Below are 20,643 nucleotides of genomic sequence, written 5' to 3'. Positions count from 1 at the left end.
AAAAAAAACTTGTTACAAGATGGCGACGAAGAACTGCCAGTGCACTAGAAAACAATAGAAATAGCAAAGAAGAGCAGAGTTTGTTTGTTTGATGTTGCGTTTTCTTTTCCGTTGCTTACTAAGCGGGGGCACTGGATCGGTTGTTATTGTTCGCAGCGCGAGTAACTTTTAAAATACATACCAGTTAAACTGATTTCATTATGCTTTGTTATAAGGCTAGTTAGCTAGCGGCTAGCTACATCCGTAGCTTTGCACAGTAGCTAGCTATTACCTATCTAGCTAGCTAACTATCTAGGTTTAATACACAAGATCAGCTGTTAGCGAGCTAGCTATTTTCAAAAGTTGTAAAAGTAACGACTCTTTTGTTTTAGTCCGGCCGATTATAATATTCGGGAGTTTTGCTTATCGGCTTTTACGTAGTCACAGTTTGTGCCTCAAAAATGTTCATCGTCTCAAACTTTGATTGAGTGAGTACAAGTCTATTCGTAAGTAAGTCGCTAGCTGGTTAGCCCGCAAGCTAGTTTGGTTTTTACAAGCCTATCTTCCAAAAAACTTAGAAGTGGAAACCATTTTTGTTTGTTTCTTACAAGCTACATAGCTGCCTAGCTGGGTTCCTTATGTTTATAACCCAGTAAACGCGTGGGAAATACCACTCGAACCATAGTCAGGTGGTTAAATGTATTAAAAAACGAAGTTTCATACTTCTTGGCTGGCAAACCGATTACACTTGAGGAGAATGCTCGTGGCGGTTAGCTTGCGATTTCCTTGAGTGAAAGTTTTAACGTACAAGTCCTGTTGTACGAACGTAAGTTTTTGAAGTCACAGTTTCAAGCTTTTATGTGAAGTTACGCAGCAGCTTGCTTGCTAGCCACATTACACACGGTTATATTTGTCGTCTTAAATGAAGCATATTTATTGTTGCTGAACGGTTGCTTAACTTTTACATTCATGATGCCCTAGTTGTTAGCTAGTTCGGTTTGCCTCGGGGCCTTAGCGCTTGATTAATTTCTTTCCAAGTAGCTACCTAGCTAACTAATTATCGTAACCAGCTGAACTGGCGAATTTGGTAGATAAGTTCGTTTCTTGTTCTCTTGCATTAGAGTTTCTGCTGTTAACATTCGTGGTTTATCGACAAAAACCCAACTTTGATTTCCGATTTTTTTTTCTGCATGGACAGCTGTGATTTACATAGCTGGTTAGCTAAATAATATATAGAGGTGCATGCAAATAAACTGTCCAATATTTAACGAAGGGTTGCTAAACTAGCTAGAGATGTTAGGGTTCTTTTGTTGTGATGGGGCATCAGTAGGCAAATATTGACAAAAATGGAGGCAGTCGAGTGTGTTTTGTAGAGGCAAGGGGTATAGTCGCCCACACACCGAAGAAGCAGCAGAATCAGCATTATAAGTTGCTCGTATCCGGAGCAGCGAAATCCGAGCTCTGCTGACTTTAAAAAACACGCTCCTTATTAACGATGGCGGATTTTGTCGTGCCGCGGCATAGTGCGGTGATGGAGCGCCTTCGCCGACGTATAGAGTTGTTCAGGCGGCATCACAACAGCTGCGAGAAGCGCTACGATAACACGACAATGGAGCGGCTGGAGTTGGAAAGACAGCAGACCTTTGCACTGCACCAACGCTGCCTGCAAACCAAGGCCAAACGCTCGAATAAGCACAGGCAACCGCAGTCGGCAACGGACCAGGCGGCACAGAGAGTGTCGGGAACCGGGGCCAGTAGCGCGGACCTTGCGGACAGTGGAGCGCCTGGAGAGCAAAGCAGGAACAGCACTTTGATTGCGGTAAGTGACTGCTTGCGACGGGGAGTAAAAATTATCTACATGTGGTATACTTTATTTACTCCCGTTTCTGATCCACAGATTGATAACTGTCACATGACATGCACACATGTTTGTGCCCATACCGCGTTTGCTCATGGACAGAGAAAGTCGCAGGTTCTTGGGCCGTTGAGTTTTTACATGCTAGAACCAGCAGCCAGTGTGTAGACTCGTGAGCTTGGTGGTCGCCGTCATATGATCTCAGTGTTCTCGGTAGTGCAACACGCTCTTTAGCTGTTCCGTGTCTTTTTCGAACAGTGGTTAGACACTCAGGCACCACTTCACAGTAAATTGATAACCAGTTGCTTTATCAGGAAAAAAAAACGGCTCACCAACACTCACCAGTGTTGGTGAGTTTCTTGTGAGAGGATTTCAGATGCACAAAAGGGATTCTTTCACGGCAGGGGCAGCCCTCTGATGTCGGCTCGCGAAAACGTGAGAAGTGCGGTTTCCTTTCCTTGTATTGCGATAGAGCGCAATACTGCCTATAATGAATGGCTTCAACAACTGCCCTATGGGGACACCTCATGCTTGTTAGGAGAACGACTAATAAATAACATGTGACATCAGGGAGTTTTGCTTTGCCATTGTAGTAGAGCAGTACAACAGCTTGATGTGCAATGCTTGTACACACCTGCAGGCTGGATTACAGCGTGGTCTGACGCTTTCTCTGCTTGGACACACCTAATTCAACTCATTACTTAATTGCCAGGTTTAGTAGGTCTGTTTTAGACCAGGGAACTGGCTGGGCTGTGCTCAATGCTATCTCTGTAGGACTGAATTGTGGCGCGTCTTTTGCAGTTATCACTCGTTTATTGAATGAGTAGGACACCTCCACATGTTTGATTTGAACATTAAGCAGGATTCTAGAACAGACTATTCGATTGGCCACATGAAGCTCTGGGAAAACCTCAGAAATCCCCCTCCCTGTTCATCTATTAAAGGAAAACTCCACCTTGTAAAATAAATGTTTCCCAGTGATTTAAAATGTTAGTCTTTTTCATAACATGTCCTTTGTGCTTCTAAAATAAGAAGAAAGCAATTAAAAATGTAGGTTTCTTTAGTTCAAAGTATTGCATCCTATTGCAAAAAACAACCCCCCCCCAACCCCCCCCCCCCCCCAAATAACGAGTTTACGGCATGTGAATTGCGATTTAAATATTTTTACTTGTTCTCTAAAACCTTGTGGTCTGTTTGCTGTTTAATCTACCCAAAATGATGACCAGTTTTCCAGTAGCTTCAGTTAACTATGTTCTGTTACCTGAGAGTGAGGCGCTGTGGTCAACAGACATTATAAATTGTTAGAATCGAATTGTTAAAACAGATATTTGATTGTGAAAATTAATATTCAATTTTGGGGGGGCAAAAGCAGCACTATGCTGGCCGTCTGTCCTGCTAGTTCCTGTGAGGGCTTTGGCTGCTGTGCTGAATATGCTGCTTGATGGACAGGAATCACACCTCACTTTAATTGAATGAAATGTAGGTTAAGATGAAATTAGAAAATAATTCAACCATGTGGGAACAAAGGTCAGTAGACAGCGAAATTGTGGAACCTTGTGATAAGGTTGTATGTAAGCTACAATTACCCTGCCATTCCAGCACTAGCAACCCGAGGGCATGTCTCAAATATATGCGCCCAAATGTGTACGGCCTGATCCACTAGCATTTTTATGCTAGCTAGAGTTTTGGGAGTTGTAGTGTCAAAAATGTATGTAGCTATTTTTTTCTGTTTTTAATAGAACTTTACTGTAAATTATCCCTTTTGTATTAAAATTGCTCTGAATTGTGTGCCTTCATTTTATTTAAACAAAACCACAAATGCTGGAGATGGATGCGTCATACCCTGTAATTCCCCAGTTGTTGGATTATTTCCTGTTTCATGTCAAGGAAAAATTGACGTTTATGGTGAAATAAATATACCTGTCCAAGTAGTTGTCTCACTGTATTGGTTTGCCCTTTTATAGACATAATGCATAAAAGTAGATATTTGAATGGTTCAGACTTGGGTTTTTTTTGTACAATAGGAATAATCACAATTTTGGCCAATTTTGATGCTAGAGAGAGGCAGTGAAGTTAAGATTACTTCTATTTGATGGATCCTGTCGTGAAACTTTTGCTATTGGCACACTTTTTGAGAAGGAGAAAAAAAAAATCTGTGGCATCTTTGAGCTAATTATCAACCTTGGATTTTTGGTGTTATTGTATAGCACAGGAGGCTTTAAATTACATACAACAGAAGGGCTAAGACCAGGTTAATGTGTTGTAGAATGCAGGTCAGTGTTATGCAGTTCAATATCATGAGCCTGGAATGGACAGCTTTTCAGTGTTTAAAATCTCCACTGAGGACAGATTTCAGATTAGTTAAGATTTATGGAACTTCATTGAGAATCCCACTTGTGCATGAGTTCCACTGTTCTAGAAACGCCTACAGAAATGAGCTCTGCAAACGTGTGTTCTGGACTTAAACAGGCCAGTAAACTTTCATTTTTATTTTGATTTCCTGTGTTATGACCAGTTAAAGGCCATCCAGAGGCTTAAAAAAAATCAGGAATTTCAATGTTGCACGTTTAGAATTTATGCTGACCTGTTGGTACAGCTGAATTATTATTTTTGTTACTTCACATAGACAGCCATGTTAGCATGATCTCTCTTGTGGTTTACCAAAGTTTGTGAACAACCAAGATTGTCTTAACAAACCAAATCTTTGTGAAATGCAGCCTAACATTTTAAGCATGGTAAGTATGCTTGTGTGTTATGTTTTCCAGGTTTTTTGGTTCGCAAGTAATAAGCGATTGGGAAATCACCAGAACTTGGAACCAAACCCTGTTTTTCTTTACTCATTTACGATGCAGATCTATATTGGGTGAACCAGATAGGAGTCAGTGCTTTTTATATAGCAGCACCCCCCACCCGCACATACTTCAGAAAACCATAAGCAACTGAACAGTTGGTTGTTCAGTTGTTTCTTGACCAACTGTGTTTTTGAATCATTAGCTAATGCACAAGCGAGATAGCAAAGGGTTAAGTGTATTGTCATGTGTGCTTTGAGAGCCTACACCCAAAACATTACGTGTGTCATTGTTGGTAAGCAATAACGTATTAATGAGCTGAGTAATTGAAAAGATCCTGGCAGACCACAGGTGACTAGTAGTGGCTGACTGAAATATACTTTGTCATGAAAAAGCTGTTAAACAGCTCAAGAAACTGCCCACAACATAGGAGTCAGGTTGTCAAAGACTACCATGAGCAGAATATAGCAGTGTGACCTCAGAGGCTTTACCACAAGATACAAATGTCTGAAGAACAAAAAGGTCAGGTTTCAGATTACCAAAAAGCACACGCAAAGCCTATAGAGTTCAAGAGTTCATATGGACAGGCGAGATGGAAATGAACATGCACTGGGATGATGGAGTGAGGAAAGGAGAAAAAAAGCTCCTTACACAGTGCCTCCAGCGTCCCCCATCTGAGACACGCTGCCACACAGGCGGGTATGGCCATTGACTCACTCTTCTGTCTTCATACGCATGCTGACACTGAAGTGAAGGGCACAGCAGTGTCTCGCTGCCCTCAGACCTCAAGTCTCTGATGAATGTGCTTCTGAAGCCAATGTGCAGATTGCACTTCCTAAAGATAAGGTGGCAGGTGGAAGGCCCCAGCGACACCTGCTAGAGTACAGGTCCGAATGCGCCACCAGGGAAGATGGCCAATATCTGGTGATGTCTGTGAGGTGAGACCATTTCAGGCAATCATTGATTACAGTTATATAAGAACAGAGTACTTGCCCATCGTATGACCTCCTGTCTTTGAGTGTTTTGTTCAATATCATTAATTTCTTCAAATTTGATCACAAATTGTAGGGCTATGAATAAAAAAGGCTGTGATTTTGTACAGGGTGTCCACTCAGGTTTCATATAGTAATTAGTCCTCAATAAGTTGACCAATCACCCTGCTCCAGACTCATGGATGATAAACCTGCATAAATAGAAAATTACTCTGTTGGCAATAGTTTTGGACCATAAATGGAAGCTTTTATTTGGATACCATATAACTTATGATGTTGATAGTTTTTAGTTTACAGCTTTTATGTGGTAAATCGGAGCATTAATAGTCAAGTTGTAGTCAATAGGCAAGTTGTAGAAGGAGAAATGTAGCCATGTTGGTTGTCATTTTTTTAGTGTTAAGAGAGCTGGATTTTAAGTGACCTTGTCAGATAACTGGAGGTTGACCAGACATGATATGCAGCTGTGTAATGCATAGTTTAAACTGTTAAACAAATGAGTTGAATAATGTTACGTTGCAAATCTTGAGAGTGGCAGCAGGGGTTAAGAGGGAAACAGCTCTGTGGGCTGCCACTGAGTGCCCAAGCTGGAAAGTTTCACCAGTGGAGTACACCCTGCTGGATATTCAGATGTGCTGAGGAAAACTGCTAGATGCAACAGGGTTTTCTCGAATGTTTTTGTGCATCATCTGTAGTGGTCAGTACATTGGTTTAAGTTCTCATCATTTGGTGAAATGTAATGGTTCCTAAACTTCAATTTTTGGACATTACTGCAGGTTTAATGCTGTATAAATGTATATTTAGATGCATTGTGGATTAATAAATGTTTGGTTAATTGATTTGAGACATACAACTTTGTCATCTTTCTGGCTTAGATGGTGCTACCTAGCACTGCACCCTCATGTTCTCGAACGAGAATACCAACAGCTCAGCTGCAGCTCTGCCACGTGCCTATTCCAATACCCACAAGTTTCTTGGTTCCCCAAGCAGTTCCTTTTAGCTGCAGATAAATCAGTGGGCCCCTGCTATAAGATAGGAAGACTGGAGTTGGAGAGGAGGTGAATGTGCACAGCATTGAGGATGACTCAGGTCTGAGCTCCCCCTCCCCCAGCTCCTCAGCTCGCCCACACGGTTGACTCACCATTGTTTCTGGTACCCCCAGGACATCTCTCTCCATTTTGTGTGTGTGTGTGTGTGTGTGTGTTTGCATGCATGTATGCCACCATATTTTTGCTTGACCCTTACCCTGAAACAGGAAGTATTTGTGTACTGAACAAATTAGACTTTTTGTCATATTTACAGTCTTTCACATTTGACCACAGATTTCACAGATTCTCCCTGTTCATTTTTTAGAGGAGCAAGCGAAGGAGTTGAGATCCCTCTGCTTTGTGGCGATTTCAGCCCAGTAGATCAGTAGCACTTGTGACTCCCTTCCCTCTGCGGATGACTCAGAACTCCTCCGCCCCGCTGAGTGCAGGGCCTGCATTTGCACCCTCTCAGCTACTGTTGTGCTCATCCAGTGTCAGAATTAACCTAATAACCTCCCCCTCATATCGCAAGTTTCTGGTCTTTACAGTATGAGCAGACATCAAGGCACTTCCAGCAGATGAAAATTTCTCATCTGGCATGAAACAATCCAGCCCTACCTGACCTGTGGCAGAAGTCAGCCCATTACCGTGCCAGCAGCAGCGGCATCAAACTGCCTGGCGCTCTGCCAGGGTGTGGTGCGCAGCAGGCCTCAAGCACCATCTGCCCAGCCTGGTGGCCCTCGGCTGGCCCTCCTGGCTCCTGCGCTGGCCCCTGGGAGGGTATCTGAGTGAGTGAGTGGGGGGAGGGGGCGGCGCCACAGCCTGCCTGCCCAGGATCTCAGGCCATCCACGGCCCCGCAACCGCCCCTTCAGTTGTGGGCTGCGCGTCCATACATATGGTAATCAGCCCCATGTGGCCCGCGCCTGTGGTGGCAATGGTTGGGAAGAGGGGGAGTCATAAAGGCGGAGGAGGAGAGGAGAGCAGGAGTGAAAGAGCAGGGGATGGCGAGAGAGAGATTAAGAGGCAGAGGAACAGTTTGGGAATAGTCTGAGGCATGTGAAGAAAAAGAGCCGGCTCATGTGGGCGTGCGTGCGTAACTTGAGGGAGCGGGAAAAAAAGTGCGAAAAGACAGACCGGTTTTTCTGGTTTTCTTTCTCTTCCTCTGTCTCGCTCTCTTTCTCTGTCTCTGTTGGGCGTGAGTAAGAAGAGCGCGTTAAGATCAGACAAGCCGCCTGAATTTACACATAGCAAGTCCCTAGCATGGCTCAACTCTTGTTTAGATGAAACCACCATCTTAGCTAGCCAGTGTAAATATGGTGGAAGGAACAATGTTTACTAGATGACCCTTTCTCCAATATGTCACTTGGGACATATTGCATTACTGTGTGATCTTTCAGTTAGTTCATTCGTATAGCAATACATGGGATTTCCATTTACAAAGTCATAAATCACAGCCTTTTTAATACGTCTCTAGCTGACCAAGGAAAAATAACTCAAAATGTGTAGAGGGATTTTGTCATTTTAATGCTTCATGGATCTAGACAACCGTTAGTCATCAACTGTGTGTCTTTTTATATGTACTTTCTGAAGACCAGTGGCTTTACTGGCTTTTTGTCACAGCAATGGCTGTCCCTTTTGCATTCTGCCCAGTTCTTGAGGTGGTGGGGAGGAGGGGGGGATGTCGGTCAAAAAGTGTCAAGACAAATCCTTTTTGAGACACGAATATCTGTTTGCGCTGTTAAAACGGGGTTGCTAACTGTGTCTTTTAACCATCTAGTTACAGGAGACGGTGAAGAGGAAACTGGAGAATGCAGGTTCTCCCCTCGGTCGCGAGCAGGTGAACGGCTTCGGCGATGCCTACCCCCCGTCCAAGAAGTCCTGCTTGGAGGAATCGCTGGGCGGCATGAACGGGGCGTCGAATGGGGCTGTGCCGCCACTCTCACCCTTGGAGAGCAAGCACGGAGTGACGGCCGATGCACGGGTGCTGAACGGCTCTCGCGCACCCGAGGCCAATGGGGCGGGTCGCCCAGATGTACGCGGCGCCGAGCCCGATCTGCGCCTGAAGCAGGAAATGAAACAGGAGCCCATGGACGACATCCTGCCGACAGGCGGCGGCAATGGCAACATCATCCTTCCGGATCTGAACCTGAACGAGCAGGAGTGGACCGAGCTCATGGAGGAGTTCAACCGCTCTGTGCCGTACGAAGAGATTCAGGAGCTCTTCAACGATGGCTTTGACGATCGAAAGGACAGTGAGGGTACGCCCAGCGGCACGGCCGCAGTGGCAGCCACGGGCTTGCTCCCACCAGACCTCGTGAAGGCTGAGTTCTCGCCGGTGGCGGCGGCCTCGTTCGAGCAGGACTCTCGCACGGGCTCACCGCAGGTGCCGTCCGGAGCGGCCGGCCCACAGCTGCACGCCGGCTCGCCCGCAGCAGCGCCTTCCGCCGCCTCCTCACCGGCGCTGCCTGTGCCCCAGGCCGTCCAGACATCCCGGCAGGGTCAAGTTCCCCAGGCTGGCCAGACTCCTCGGCCCCTCCAGAGCCACCTGCTGCCCGGGCCGCCCAAGGACCTGTCGCCAGCGCAGCAGCTGCAGCAGCTGGCCGCGCGGGAGCAGCAGAGGACGCAGCGCATGCAGAGCCAGCAGAAGCAGCAGAAACAACAACAACAACAGCAGCAGCAGCAGCAGCAACCACCACCCAAGTTCCACCAGCAGCCTAGCCACCCCTCAGCCTGGCCTCAAAGTGCCCCCGCCCAGAGCCCACTGGGCGGCGCCTTCGCCCTGGAGAAGCCTGCCAGTCCTTCCCTCTACCCCCAGGACTTCCAGAACCCCAAGTCACTACTCATGGCTGGCCAGCAGCCCAGCAAAGGCTCTCCCAAAGCGGGCGCACCAGGCGGCTTCATGCAACCCGGTGGGCACCCTATGCTCGCCCACCCGACAGCGCCCTCAGGTGCCCTTGGCCACCCACCAGGTGCAGGTGGCCAGTCCGCCATGTTGGACTACAGCAACACTAAACCCCTGAGCCACTTTGAAGCCGGAGCTCCGGGTCAACCCAGAGGGCCTGCAGCACCGGCGCCTCAGAACAAAGCAGCCCTCCTCACCATCCTTCGACAGCAGCAGATGAAACAGAGGCCGACTGCCATGCCCTTCAGACCCCCGGCACACATGGCACACGCGCAGGTAAGACCTGGCAACCCACCTGTGCTTGGAGAGCTGAAATCCCTCAGCACCCACCAGGCGGTCCCCACACAAACCAGCTCGTGGCCCAGGCCCACCTGCTCCACCTGCATGTCCTCAGGTGTACCACTTATGGTTCTCCGTGGTTTAGATGCATCATCTTTCCTGGCTAAATGTTGAAACTGTTCACATTTGAAAACAGATAGTCGATCTTGAAATATTATGTTTTGCATTATGGTTGCTGTAGCAAATGTCTGGTTTGTTTGTATAAAGAAATTTTTTTTTTTTTTTTTTGCATGCGCATTTGTCTACAGTAATTCATGTTAGTTCATACTTGAGAGAGTGAGGGATGAACTGGGGATGAAGAGAGTTTGTCTGGGTCAGGCAGCTAGTTGCTAAGGAGCAGATCGCTGGAAGGCTCACACATGTATGCACGCAAGCGCACAGGACTGGGGGCTGGGCCAGGCCGTGAGGTTGCAGCCCTGTGACAGAGTAATCAGTAGAGAAAGGGAGGACCGGAGAGGGAGGGAGGAAGGGAGAGACATGGCGACGACAAAGCGCCCTTTCATGCACTGGTTCTCCCCTCCCCTGGCTGCTGTCCTGTACAGAGTATTTTGGGATGCCCCCCACCACCACCACCATCCCTATTTAAATATAGCTGCCTAACCCACTTGTGTGGTTTTGTTTGTTTGTTTGTTTGTTTGGTTTTTTTCCATCTCGCGAGATGAACTTTCTCTCTTTCTTGCTATCCTGTCCTCTGTGCGCCGGGTTACACGTCTCTTCTCGCAGTCAACGTGCGCGCTGACCTGCTGCAACTGTAAATCGCCCAATCTGATGCCTCGCTTTTCAAACGTCGCTTGGCTCCCACCACTTTTCCATGCAGGGATGGTGACCTTGTGTGTCTGGGGGAGAAAGAGAAAGTGCATGAGTGGAAAGTGGCCAGGGACGGCATGTTTGGTTTATTTTTGAAGCAGATCTCCGGCACTGGGCTGTCATATTTATCCGTGGTTAGCTCAGAATGCTGAGGCAGTGTTTTGCCTGTCCAGCGTTGACTGCAGAAGCTCCAGAATCAAACCTAGATTACAAATTCATATTGGCTGCGCTCTTTTCCCCTGTAGTTGGGTCATCACTCTTGCATAAACTCGGTGTCGTAAAGAGTTGTGTAATATGATGCACTAGTCCAGTGTAGGCTCACCTAATTTATGCATTTCCCTGACTCACACACCCAGTTGTACTCACTAGCAAGCCCTTGGTGGGCAATGTAGGCAGTTGGAAAACTGCTTCCTTCGGCTTGTTCAGCCTGCCCGATGCATGTATTCTGTTCAGCGTTCATGCCTGCCCCGTGTAGCTGCAGTCACTTTGCTAGTGCTTTAGATTGACAGGTTTCATTTTCTTTTTTTCTTTTTTTTCCTCTGGTTGCCGTTTTTTTTCTCATCAGTGTGCTTACGCTACTGGGTTAAGTCATGGTTCGCCTTCAGATGTTGAGACTAGAGTTTTGCTACTCTGCCCTCTGGTGGGAAGAGTGTGTGTTACAGCACTGAGCAGTGTGTTAACATAATTTTTTAGTGTCCTAAAACATTAAGATTTTACAGTTTGTTCTTGGTTATAGCACTTTGGCACTTTATTGCAGAAGCTTTTCACCTATTGCCTGAAAACCAGTCCTGGGTTTTGCAATCACTAGTAATTGGATCATGTTAGAGAATGTTGGTATTCAAACCCCAGCCCTTGATATTCACATGCTGCTTGTGTTCCTCCCTGCCTTTACCTTAGTGCCAGGTGTGACTACATCAGCTCAGCTGTTCAATGTCAGTGGTGATGAAATCCAGGCAGGAACTTGGTTTAAAATCTCAGATTGAAGACAATTTGATTTATAGCATATGACTGAGGACGCAAGAACTGCTGCTGGCATGCCGTATTGTAAAATTTTGTCTCGGCTGGCTTTTTATTCCACATTTCCCATGTCTTTCAGCAGGAGCCGGGGACCTACCCATCAGCCCCCCACGTCCCTGGCAACGGCAATGCCATGGCAACGCAGCCAGGAGCCGGCGGCGGCAGCATGGGGGCTAGCCACAGTAATGCGGCATACCTGAGTGGCCTGCAGAAGCAGCAGCAGATGCAGATGATGAGTTCACAGCAGAAACAGTTCATCCTGAACCAACACAGGCAGATGATGGCTGAGCAGGTCAGAGGGCAAAGGCCACGTTCGGGTGCCTGTTTGTCTCAAGCCAAAATTCAGAATGAATTGAGTTCTGTGCACTGACGCATTCTCAGGAATCCCTGGGCAAAAGCTCTTGCGTTTAGAACGCTTAACATGATACCTGTTAAGTATGAATTATTGTTTGCAAGTTTGTGCATTAAAGATGCATTAGTTAGAGGAGGAGAAATAAAACTGATTTAACTTTTTTTCCCATCATAAAACACGCACGCAAAGGCACGTTATTCAACTAGTACTATGAGTGAGCAAATCTTCAGCAGCGGTTTACAAGTCCTCTGGGGGGTGCCAATGTCGCGTTATCCTCTGCCTGTAATGAAGGGTGCCAGTATCGAGTTGGTTTGTAGTTTCCCAGTGTTTAGTGACACTCAAAACTAAACAAGTGTGCCTCTCTTTCATGCTCTCTTTCCTTTCTCACGCACACACACAGGAGAAACAACGACAGCAGCAGGAGCAGCAGCTGCAGAGGCACCTGACCCGCCCACCGCCCCAGTACCAGGACCAGCAGAACCCATCTGCTCCGCAGAACCCATTCCAGCCCCAGCCGCAGGTCTCCCAGTTCTCAGGTACCCATGGAAACCTTAAAGGCACACTACCGTCCTTCCACCCCGGACGCTTGGCCCCTCCAATTAATTGCCTGAAAGTCAAAATTCCCCTTTCTCTCCCTCCCTGCCTCTGATCTAAAAGGGCCTGTCTGTGAAATTCCTTATTCCACCCAGACACGGCTTTGTTCCCTGTAAACAACCCACCTGATTTGCAAAGTGTGCGTTTTGACTGATTCATTTGAATGGCAAACAAACAGCAAGGTTTGCGAATGGAAAGTGCTGGCATCTTAATGGGTGGTCATTAAACTTCAGGCAAGGTTGCTGGGGAAAAAGTATTTTTGACGTGTTGCATTGTCTATAGAGAGAGCAAAAACGGCCATATTGTGGCTAATTTGCCCTTCACTTGTTTTGGATTGAGCCTTTAGTTGGCATCTTGAGTGATGCAATGATATACGGAAGTTCTGGGCCAGTAACAATAATCAGTTGGCCAATAGGCACGACTGATGGCTTTTTCAGCAACCAGTTCTTTTTCTTCAACAAGTTCATGTACTAGACTTAATCCATATCTGAATGGATAAAGTATAAAAAGATATAGTAAATGTTTTTACATAATTTATGGAGTCATATGGAGAATGATTTGCAAAAGTTGTTGAGGCACTTCTAAAGGCCTGTAAGCAGGATTAATCAGCAGGAGATGGTAATCACTCCGATGGGCTTCTTAAAGCAGAAGGGTTTCACACTTTTTTACCGCCCCAACAGCTTTTTTTTTTTTTTTCACACTTTTTGCAGTTGCAAGAGAAGCTTTTCAAGAACATTGCACCTTTTCGTTATACGCATGACAGATGCAGTTAGGAAACCATATTCACTTCTGTATGTGACAAATGAAAGGCAAACATTACATTTCTTAATAAGATGTTGGCAGTTCACAAGCCGCCTAAAGAGTCACTGCATCTGCCTCTGCATTGGTACTGGAGAGATGGAACACTGTTTGTTCATCAATCATAGGAGTCAGGCATTCATGCTACAGGTTATACATGTGTACAGCGTGTGGAGTGGCTCACCCACTTGTCAGGTAAACAAAAACTAAAGGGTATCTTATTTGGCCAGCTATGTAGCCCAGTGGCTATGCTTATGCATCACTGAAATGTTGAATGTGCACTTGACTTTGTAACGATGGCTTTATGCACTGCAACAACATTGTAAAAACCTCTCTGCAGTCGATAAGACTGTTCTTATTGCCAGTCTGATAACGTCATGCATTTCTAGTCACCTGAAAAACAATTGCTCTTCTGTTTTCCATTATGTCGCGCTACAGTCAGAAAGCAGGGCCTTTCTTCTCTTTCCAGCCCTATTTACTCAAGTCTCTTTCCAAAGATCTGAATGCAGATACCACTTGAATCATTGTTATTGAAACACTAGTTATTTTATGCAGAATATGAAACTGAAGTTCCATCCATCTAAGCCAAAATAATAAACCCCTGAGCTTTTCCTCATTCCGCCTTGATCCAAAATGGTTGTGCACATTTTAAATAAATTTTTTCTAATTCAGTAATTTAACAAATTCATAAATATTGAGTTGAAAGTTTCACTTGATAACTAGTTTGCAAAGGCTATTCCACAAGCAGTAACTATGTGGAAGGTGAAGCAATTATGAGAAGGTAGACTTCACAAAAAAAAAAAAATCAAATTGCCATGCTTTTGATCTGTTGTAGCTGGCTAGCTAAACTAGAACTAATGGCATAAAACCTACCAGCCAAGCTTGTTTTAAACTGTCAAATCAGGACACTTCTGGGTCAGAAAAAAAACAATTTGCAGAGTTTTCCCTTTATCGCAATCTCAGAATGTACTTGATCAGCCAAGACTTTTGTTCTGCAGTGTTTAGTTCCTTCATTTTGCATTGCAGCTATGAGGCTAATCTTGCAAGTATTGGAAGCATTTTCACCCCAATTGCACAAGTACTTTCCCAAGTCTTCACTTGCCTCACACCACATTCAGTCTTAAGTGGTGTTACAATTTTGACAGTGGGAGTTCGTACCTTATCCGACTTATTTACGGTTCAAACTGAAACCATGGCTTTTATTTTTTTAAAAATTATGTAAAATCTTACATAGCTTTACTTTGTTGCTAAAGCAAACTATTCTTGTAGTTCAATGAGTTTAAAAATGTTAGAGCAGTTTATTTTAAACTGTTAAACAGGTAAAAGCTATGTCCTTATTTTTATATTTGTTTCATAAGGATCATAATCCTAAATTTGGCCTTCATGCCTTTTCATGATTGCTAATTCATTGGCTAATTTTCTCTCTTTGTCTGGTAGGTTCATCACAGCCAATCGGCGGGGTGAACTCCCTTGGTGGCCCTTCCCCTGCCGCTCAGCGCATGTTCACGCAAACGCAAGGCATGATGGGCCTGAGCCAGGGCGGCGGGCCTGCCACCGGTGCCCAGTCTGCTGCCAGTCAAGCTGACATGAGCCTGCCATCCTGCGCGGGCGGGCTAGATGTGCAACAGGTCCTCTACGGCAACATGCCCATGCATCCGTCCCACCCCAACCAGCAGAGGATGCCCATGTCTGCTTCCTACAGGCAGAATGTGCTAGCACAGCAGGCTCACCTGAAGAGCCAACCCAATGCTGCCCTGCTCAAACAGCAGCAGCAGTTGGCACGCCTGCCAAACAGCATGCCCAATTCCCTGGTTAACATAAGTGCTGCCATGCCCAGCTCCATGACTGGAAGTATCCAGGGAGCCATGCCACCCCAGGCCCAATCCTGGCAGCAGCAGCAGCCGCCACACCCGGGGCTCCAGCAGGGCATGGGTGGCCAGCCAAACCCCAGCAACGGCTTCCCTGGCTCCAGCTTCCACATGCAAGCGCGGATGCCCAAGCTGCCCGGCAGCGGCCCGTTCGCCCAGGCAGGCATGGGGAATGGAGCGGCCGCCCGCGCCATGCCGTCCATGAACCCTGGGCAGATGATGTCCAGCATGGCCCAGCAAAGAACCAGCAACGCGGGCATGGGCCAGCAACTTCCCCCGCCCAACCAGCAGCAGGCCCCACAAGGGCAGCCGCCGCCGCAGCCACAGCAGGTTCTGCCCGACCTGGGGCCGTTTGGGCAGCCACAGGGTGGTCAGGTCCCCAACCGTACTGCAAGCATGCAGTGCAACCAGGCCTACCAGGTCAACCGGCCACCCAGCCAGCAACTACCATTTGGATACAGTACCCAACCGGCTGGCAGCATGTCCGGCTTTCCTGGGGAGACTGACCTAGTGGACTCGCTGCTGAAGAACCAGACGACGCAGGAATGGATGGACGACCTGGATGAGTTGCTAGCCAGTCATCAGTGATTGGCACTCAGGCTGGCCCATCACAGTTGTGCCATGGGACAGGGACCCCGCCGATGAAAGTTGACTGGATATTTTCGGAGTGCAGGATGAAATTACTGGTCAGAACTGCTGTTTTTTGTGTTGTGTATGTATACATGATGTATATAATACAAGAAAATGTGGGGCACAGGACCAAAAGCCTGTGTGTATTGGGTATTCCAAGGGCTGGAATGAAAAATGTGTAGAGATGTAGAGAAACATTCTACTACTGAACCTGTGGCTCAGTACTAAAACCACTGAATCATACCCAAATGTGATGGGTGACACACAACATACACACTGACACAAACACTGCTTTTTTTGCCTTCTTGCTGTTGAACTTCAGCTAGACTACCTACATTTCCCAAATGGGTGCTTCATTGCTTTTGTGTCCTTGAATGCTACTCTGTGGAGGGCCAGCATGAAAGAGGTCTGAATATTCCGGGTGACATGGTGGAAATGAACTTGGACTATATTTGATGTCAGACTGTTAAATTGAGGAGAGTCTCCTCTACCTTTACACATAGTCCAACAAGCCTTAGTCCAGTACACATGGCCTTGAGCATATGATATCATTCTTGTACACGTTTGTGACTGGTTTAACGATGATGGTGGAAAAGGAGAGGGGGGTAAGCAAGATTACCCCTCCCCTTATATGAAGTGCTTTGCCTTGGCTTTCGGAGAGCCAAGTCTGCGATTCATCGCTGGTTCTAATGGTTCATCGCTGGCCAGACTGTTCTGTGGATCACCGTCACTCAAAAGCCCTGAGTGGAGCAAACCGGGAGGGGTGAGCGCTCTGAGGAGGCGAGGCCGAAGGCTTTTCGCATTACACTACAACACTAATGTCAAAACGCATGTGAACTCCCTCAGCACGTCTCTGTTATGTTAAATTAATACATTACCTTCTGCCCTGAAATCTAGTCTGGTCTCCCTCCAATGGGGGTATTCAAGAAGTAGAGACTGTTACCGCTTTCTATCAATTTCCCCTAGCACAAGCTTCCCTTCATGTGTTTGTTGATCAAAAGACCCAGCCTGAGAAGTGAGCGTGTATGCGTGTTTGGGTTTCAGCTGAAATGTGGCTTCTCTGTATTTAGGAGTGAGTTCAGATCAGTATCTGACAGGGCTTCTTGTTTATTTATATCTATTTTTTGTATGCTTTTCCTAATGTTCTGGAGAAGACAGATGTTATTTTTATATGTACATTGTTGCGAATTTTTGTAAGTATTTTATACTTTTTATTATTGTTCTCTGCAAAACAAGAGTATTATGTAAATATAGTTCTCTAGAAACAGTCTGTGTGTGGAGTGTTTTTGCATGGACTGCTAGTTATGTAATGCCTTGCATCAATGAGCATTGTGTGCTTGATTGTTGGAGCTATATTGATGTATACATCATGGTGCTATACACATGAAATTTTGCTACATGGAAAAATCATCAGTTATAGTTGTCCTTCCTCAAGCCTCCTCTTGTTTCTGTGCAAAAGTTTTAAACCTCTTTAGTAGCATTCCATTAGCAGTGAGCCTCTTCCTGTATCTGTGGGCGGGTGTGGTTATGAATAATCACATTTCTGTGCTCGTGAACCTGTTCGCCTGTGACCTTCCCAAAGATGAGGCAAATCTAGAATGACGTTCTTGCTTATAAGGTTGGAGGAGGTGATGGAGTAGGTCATTTTTAACTGGGTGGGTGCTTGTTTGCTGAACCATGCTTGATCAGGTGGTCTTTGTAGCTGCTGTCACACTGCTTGGTCTACTAGAACAAGGTAGGAAAACCCCTGTTGCATTTTAACCAAAGCGTGCCTTACTTATGCTGTTATGTATTACCTTAAAGCAGAGGTGTGGATAATTTGTGGATTAGTGCAAATAATAACTTGTGTTCCTGCAATTGCATTTTCAGTTCAGTCCTAAGAATTCATTTCTCTCAATGCATTTCTCTCTGCTTTGGTCCTCGAGAAGAAACTTAGTCCTGCCTGTCCGTCTCTGTCAGCATACTTCTCTCTGCAGGTTATCTATGCTCGCCGCAAGTTCTCCATCTCTCCTCCGGCCACCACGGGACACCCAGAGTTTGAGAGGATTTTCAGAGCACAGTGAGTTGTTTTCCATGAACAGTTGAATCCAGAAGTCTATGCATATAGTATATAGATGTCTGTGAGATTTTTGCATGTTAATTTGAAAACAGATTTGTGGATTGTACCGGGTCATTCTTAGAAACCAAGTAATGGGAGATGCATTTTTCTATGTTACTTGCACATTATATATTTTGTGTTTTTCATCTGTTAGAGCGAACTGTTCAGAATACTTCCCCTTGTTTATCATTTCACTTTGGTTGGCTGCACTTTTCTTCGGCCAAGGTAAGCAACCAAAACGTCTGTAAGAAAAAACAAGAAAAATCATATATTTCCATACCAACAAAACCTTGCCTGTGTGCAATGCAAAATAGTACAACCATTACTAGCTCACTAAACATGTGAATTTATCTTGCACTTACTTATCGAATGACTCATCGCTGATGAGCTGCACACAACAGATGGTATCGTAATCTTGGTTTATATGGTAAATGTTTCGTGTTCTGAATCATAAAGTTGCATCTTTTGTTGCTGATGAGCTTTCAAAACTGCACAATGGAAAAGATTTTGTTGCAGCAATGCTGATCTTTGGATGAATTGAGGTTGCATGTCTGCAACACTGAACCTATGTTGAGATGGTTTAGATGATCGCTGATATAGGGAGCTATTTTTCATAAACAGGAAAGCTCATTTTGATAGCTATCACTAATATAGATGCTCAAACAAATTGTAATTGTCAAAGGCATTGAAATTAGCATCTATGATGTAATAAATTGGGAAGGAGTTCTCCAAGGATGTAGTGTTCCCTGTCAGTTATTTTTAGCTTCCCTTCTAACGATGAATTAACTGCTTCTTTCAAGTGCTGTCTGCTTTCTTGGGCCTCCTATATCTCTTTGGACGATATCGGTACTTCCATGGATATGCACAGTCTGCAACAGGAAGGTAAGGGAGATTAGTCCACTGTGTACAAATTTTATGTACATGTGCAAAATTAAATTAATATCTCTCTCTCTCCCTCTCTCCCCCTCTCTCAGACTGGCACCTCTGTATTTCACTGCCAAGGTGCAGTGGGTGCTGATTATTGTGGCAGCAGTGGGCGTGCTCTGCTATCTGAGTCGGCTGTACCTAGGGCTGGACCCGCTCACTGCTCTGAGTCAGCTCAAATAAACTCTGCATACAGCATTGATGCTAATGAATACCAAGCCACAGCGTTTTCAGTTTTCTGAATAGGTTCATGGAGTAGTTTTATTAAACTTTTATTTTGTCAGTGGCAGGTGAGAAGCCTTCATGCAAACGTGTCTCAAGCACTCTGGAATTAAAGGTGTATGTTTATTCTGGCTGTTTTTTATATACGAGAATAAAGGATTAAAGATTTAATTCATTTATCAAATCAGAATATTGGGCTTAGTAAAATATGAGGGTTTTGCAAGCGTTTGAGTTCACTAAGCAAGTGTCACTGTTATGGAAATATGAGCATTTTAGATATTCAGTTAAATGATCTGTATTTCATTTTATGCAAAGCCAATTAAACATTAAACATTGTGTTGTTCTTTGGTGCCCTTCACTTGGCCAATTGTAAGGTTTCTCTGTTGGTCTGTATTTTCATGCCCACAAACGCACCATTTTCACTGGAAGGCTTTACATACCGTTTCATGGTTCTGAGACCGGATTCATCTAGGATCAGCAACACACTTCCATACTCTTAACAGATTTGCAAAAGCCCAGTTTAAGTAAATAAAGCAGTTTAAGTGTTTTCACCACTAAGGGGTGCTACAGGACAAATTTACTGGATCTTTTGATTCTTGTACTCCCAGACCATGGTATTTTATGGCTTAGGGTATTTTTGCATACTCAGGAAGGCCAGGAACACTGAACATCCTCTTGTGGTGTAATTCAGAGCTCTAAAGACAAATATTGTACTTTGCAGACACACCAACAGTATATGAGCACAGTGTAGACTTCAGTAGAAATTGTGTGAATCCAGTCTAAACCAAGATTTAAAAAAAAATTTTTTTACATTAAAAAAGGAAATAATTATCATAAATTGACATGGATGGAGCTATAGATTATATAGTACACTGAACAAAGTAATTTCAACAACGCACGTGTGTTCTTTACTCAAAAATCAGATGCAGGAGGATGGAACATCTGGCTGATTTTAAGGAGGAACTTGGTGAAATTAAGAGCTTCCATATGTGATGAAAGCAAAATTGCCCCACATCTGTGACTGGGTGCACACTGTTCAGTCCATCAACAGAAAAAAGTCATGTTATCCTTCCCAGGTCATTTTGATATGGAACATGAGATGTTTCATTATGGTCATGAATGTATGCTGTTACTATGGTAACCCAATGTTTAGTCTTGAAAAGAATGATTCAACAAAGCTCACTTTAGGTAGCCAATTAAGACATTAGGCTCTCTTCTACTTGTAAAGTATTAGATGAGCAAAACTAGTGATAAGATTTTTTTTTTTAAAGTTTTATTACAGTGTGTAATTTACTTTGCTGTTACATCTCTGACATGTTTCTTGCAGATTTCTGCCAGCTGTCTGGGCAATTTGAATCTAGCCACAGATTCCCCAGAAGAGAACATCAACAGAATGAGAGGCAGTATAAGTGAGAGAACCAGGCAAAGCCAAGAAGTAATGCATCAATATT

The 20,643-nt window shown here is 45.0% G+C and overlaps 2 protein-coding genes across 3 annotated transcripts; both read left to right on the top strand.

Annotated features, from left to right (window-relative positions):
* Positions 1 to 20: 20 nt before the first annotated feature.
* maml1 (mastermind-like transcriptional coactivator 1) lies at positions 21 to 17,216 on the top strand. 2 transcript variants are annotated; one of them, XM_027021990.2, is made up of 5 exons: positions 21 to 1,798; positions 8,419 to 9,819; positions 11,789 to 11,998; positions 12,459 to 12,594; positions 14,888 to 17,216. In XM_027021990.2, exons 1-5 carry the CDS (start codon positions 1,475 to 1,477, stop codon positions 15,904 to 15,906), a joined length of 3,090 nt encoding a protein of 1,029 aa, XP_026877791.2. In that variant the 5' UTR covers positions 21 to 1,474; the 3' UTR covers positions 15,907 to 17,216. The 2 variants fall into 2 exon arrangements, with proteins under 2 accessions (XP_026877791.2, XP_026877790.2); XM_027021989.2 differs by having other exon boundaries at positions 11,786 to 11,998.
* A 95-nt stretch (positions 17,217 to 17,311) lies between these two features.
* On the top strand, positions 17,312 to 19,550 carry ltc4s (leukotriene C4 synthase). Its single transcript, XM_027021991.2, has 5 exons — positions 17,312 to 17,683; positions 17,908 to 18,007; positions 18,201 to 18,271; positions 18,847 to 18,928; positions 19,021 to 19,550. The coding sequence occupies exons 1-5, from the start codon at positions 17,626 to 17,628 to the stop codon at positions 19,151 to 19,153; spliced, it is 444 nt and encodes a 147-aa protein (XP_026877792.1). The 5' UTR covers positions 17,312 to 17,625; the 3' UTR covers positions 19,154 to 19,550.
* The last annotated feature ends 1,093 nt before the right edge of the window (positions 19,551 to 20,643 follow it).

This window comes from Electrophorus electricus, chromosome 12 (assembly GCF_013358815.1).
Source record: "Electrophorus electricus isolate fEleEle1 chromosome 12, fEleEle1.pri, whole genome shotgun sequence".
Taxonomy (NCBI): Eukaryota; Metazoa; Chordata; class Actinopteri; order Gymnotiformes; family Gymnotidae; genus Electrophorus; species Electrophorus electricus.
Note: the sequence above shows the minus strand (reverse complement) of the source record. Positions and strands in the feature narration are given on the sequence as shown.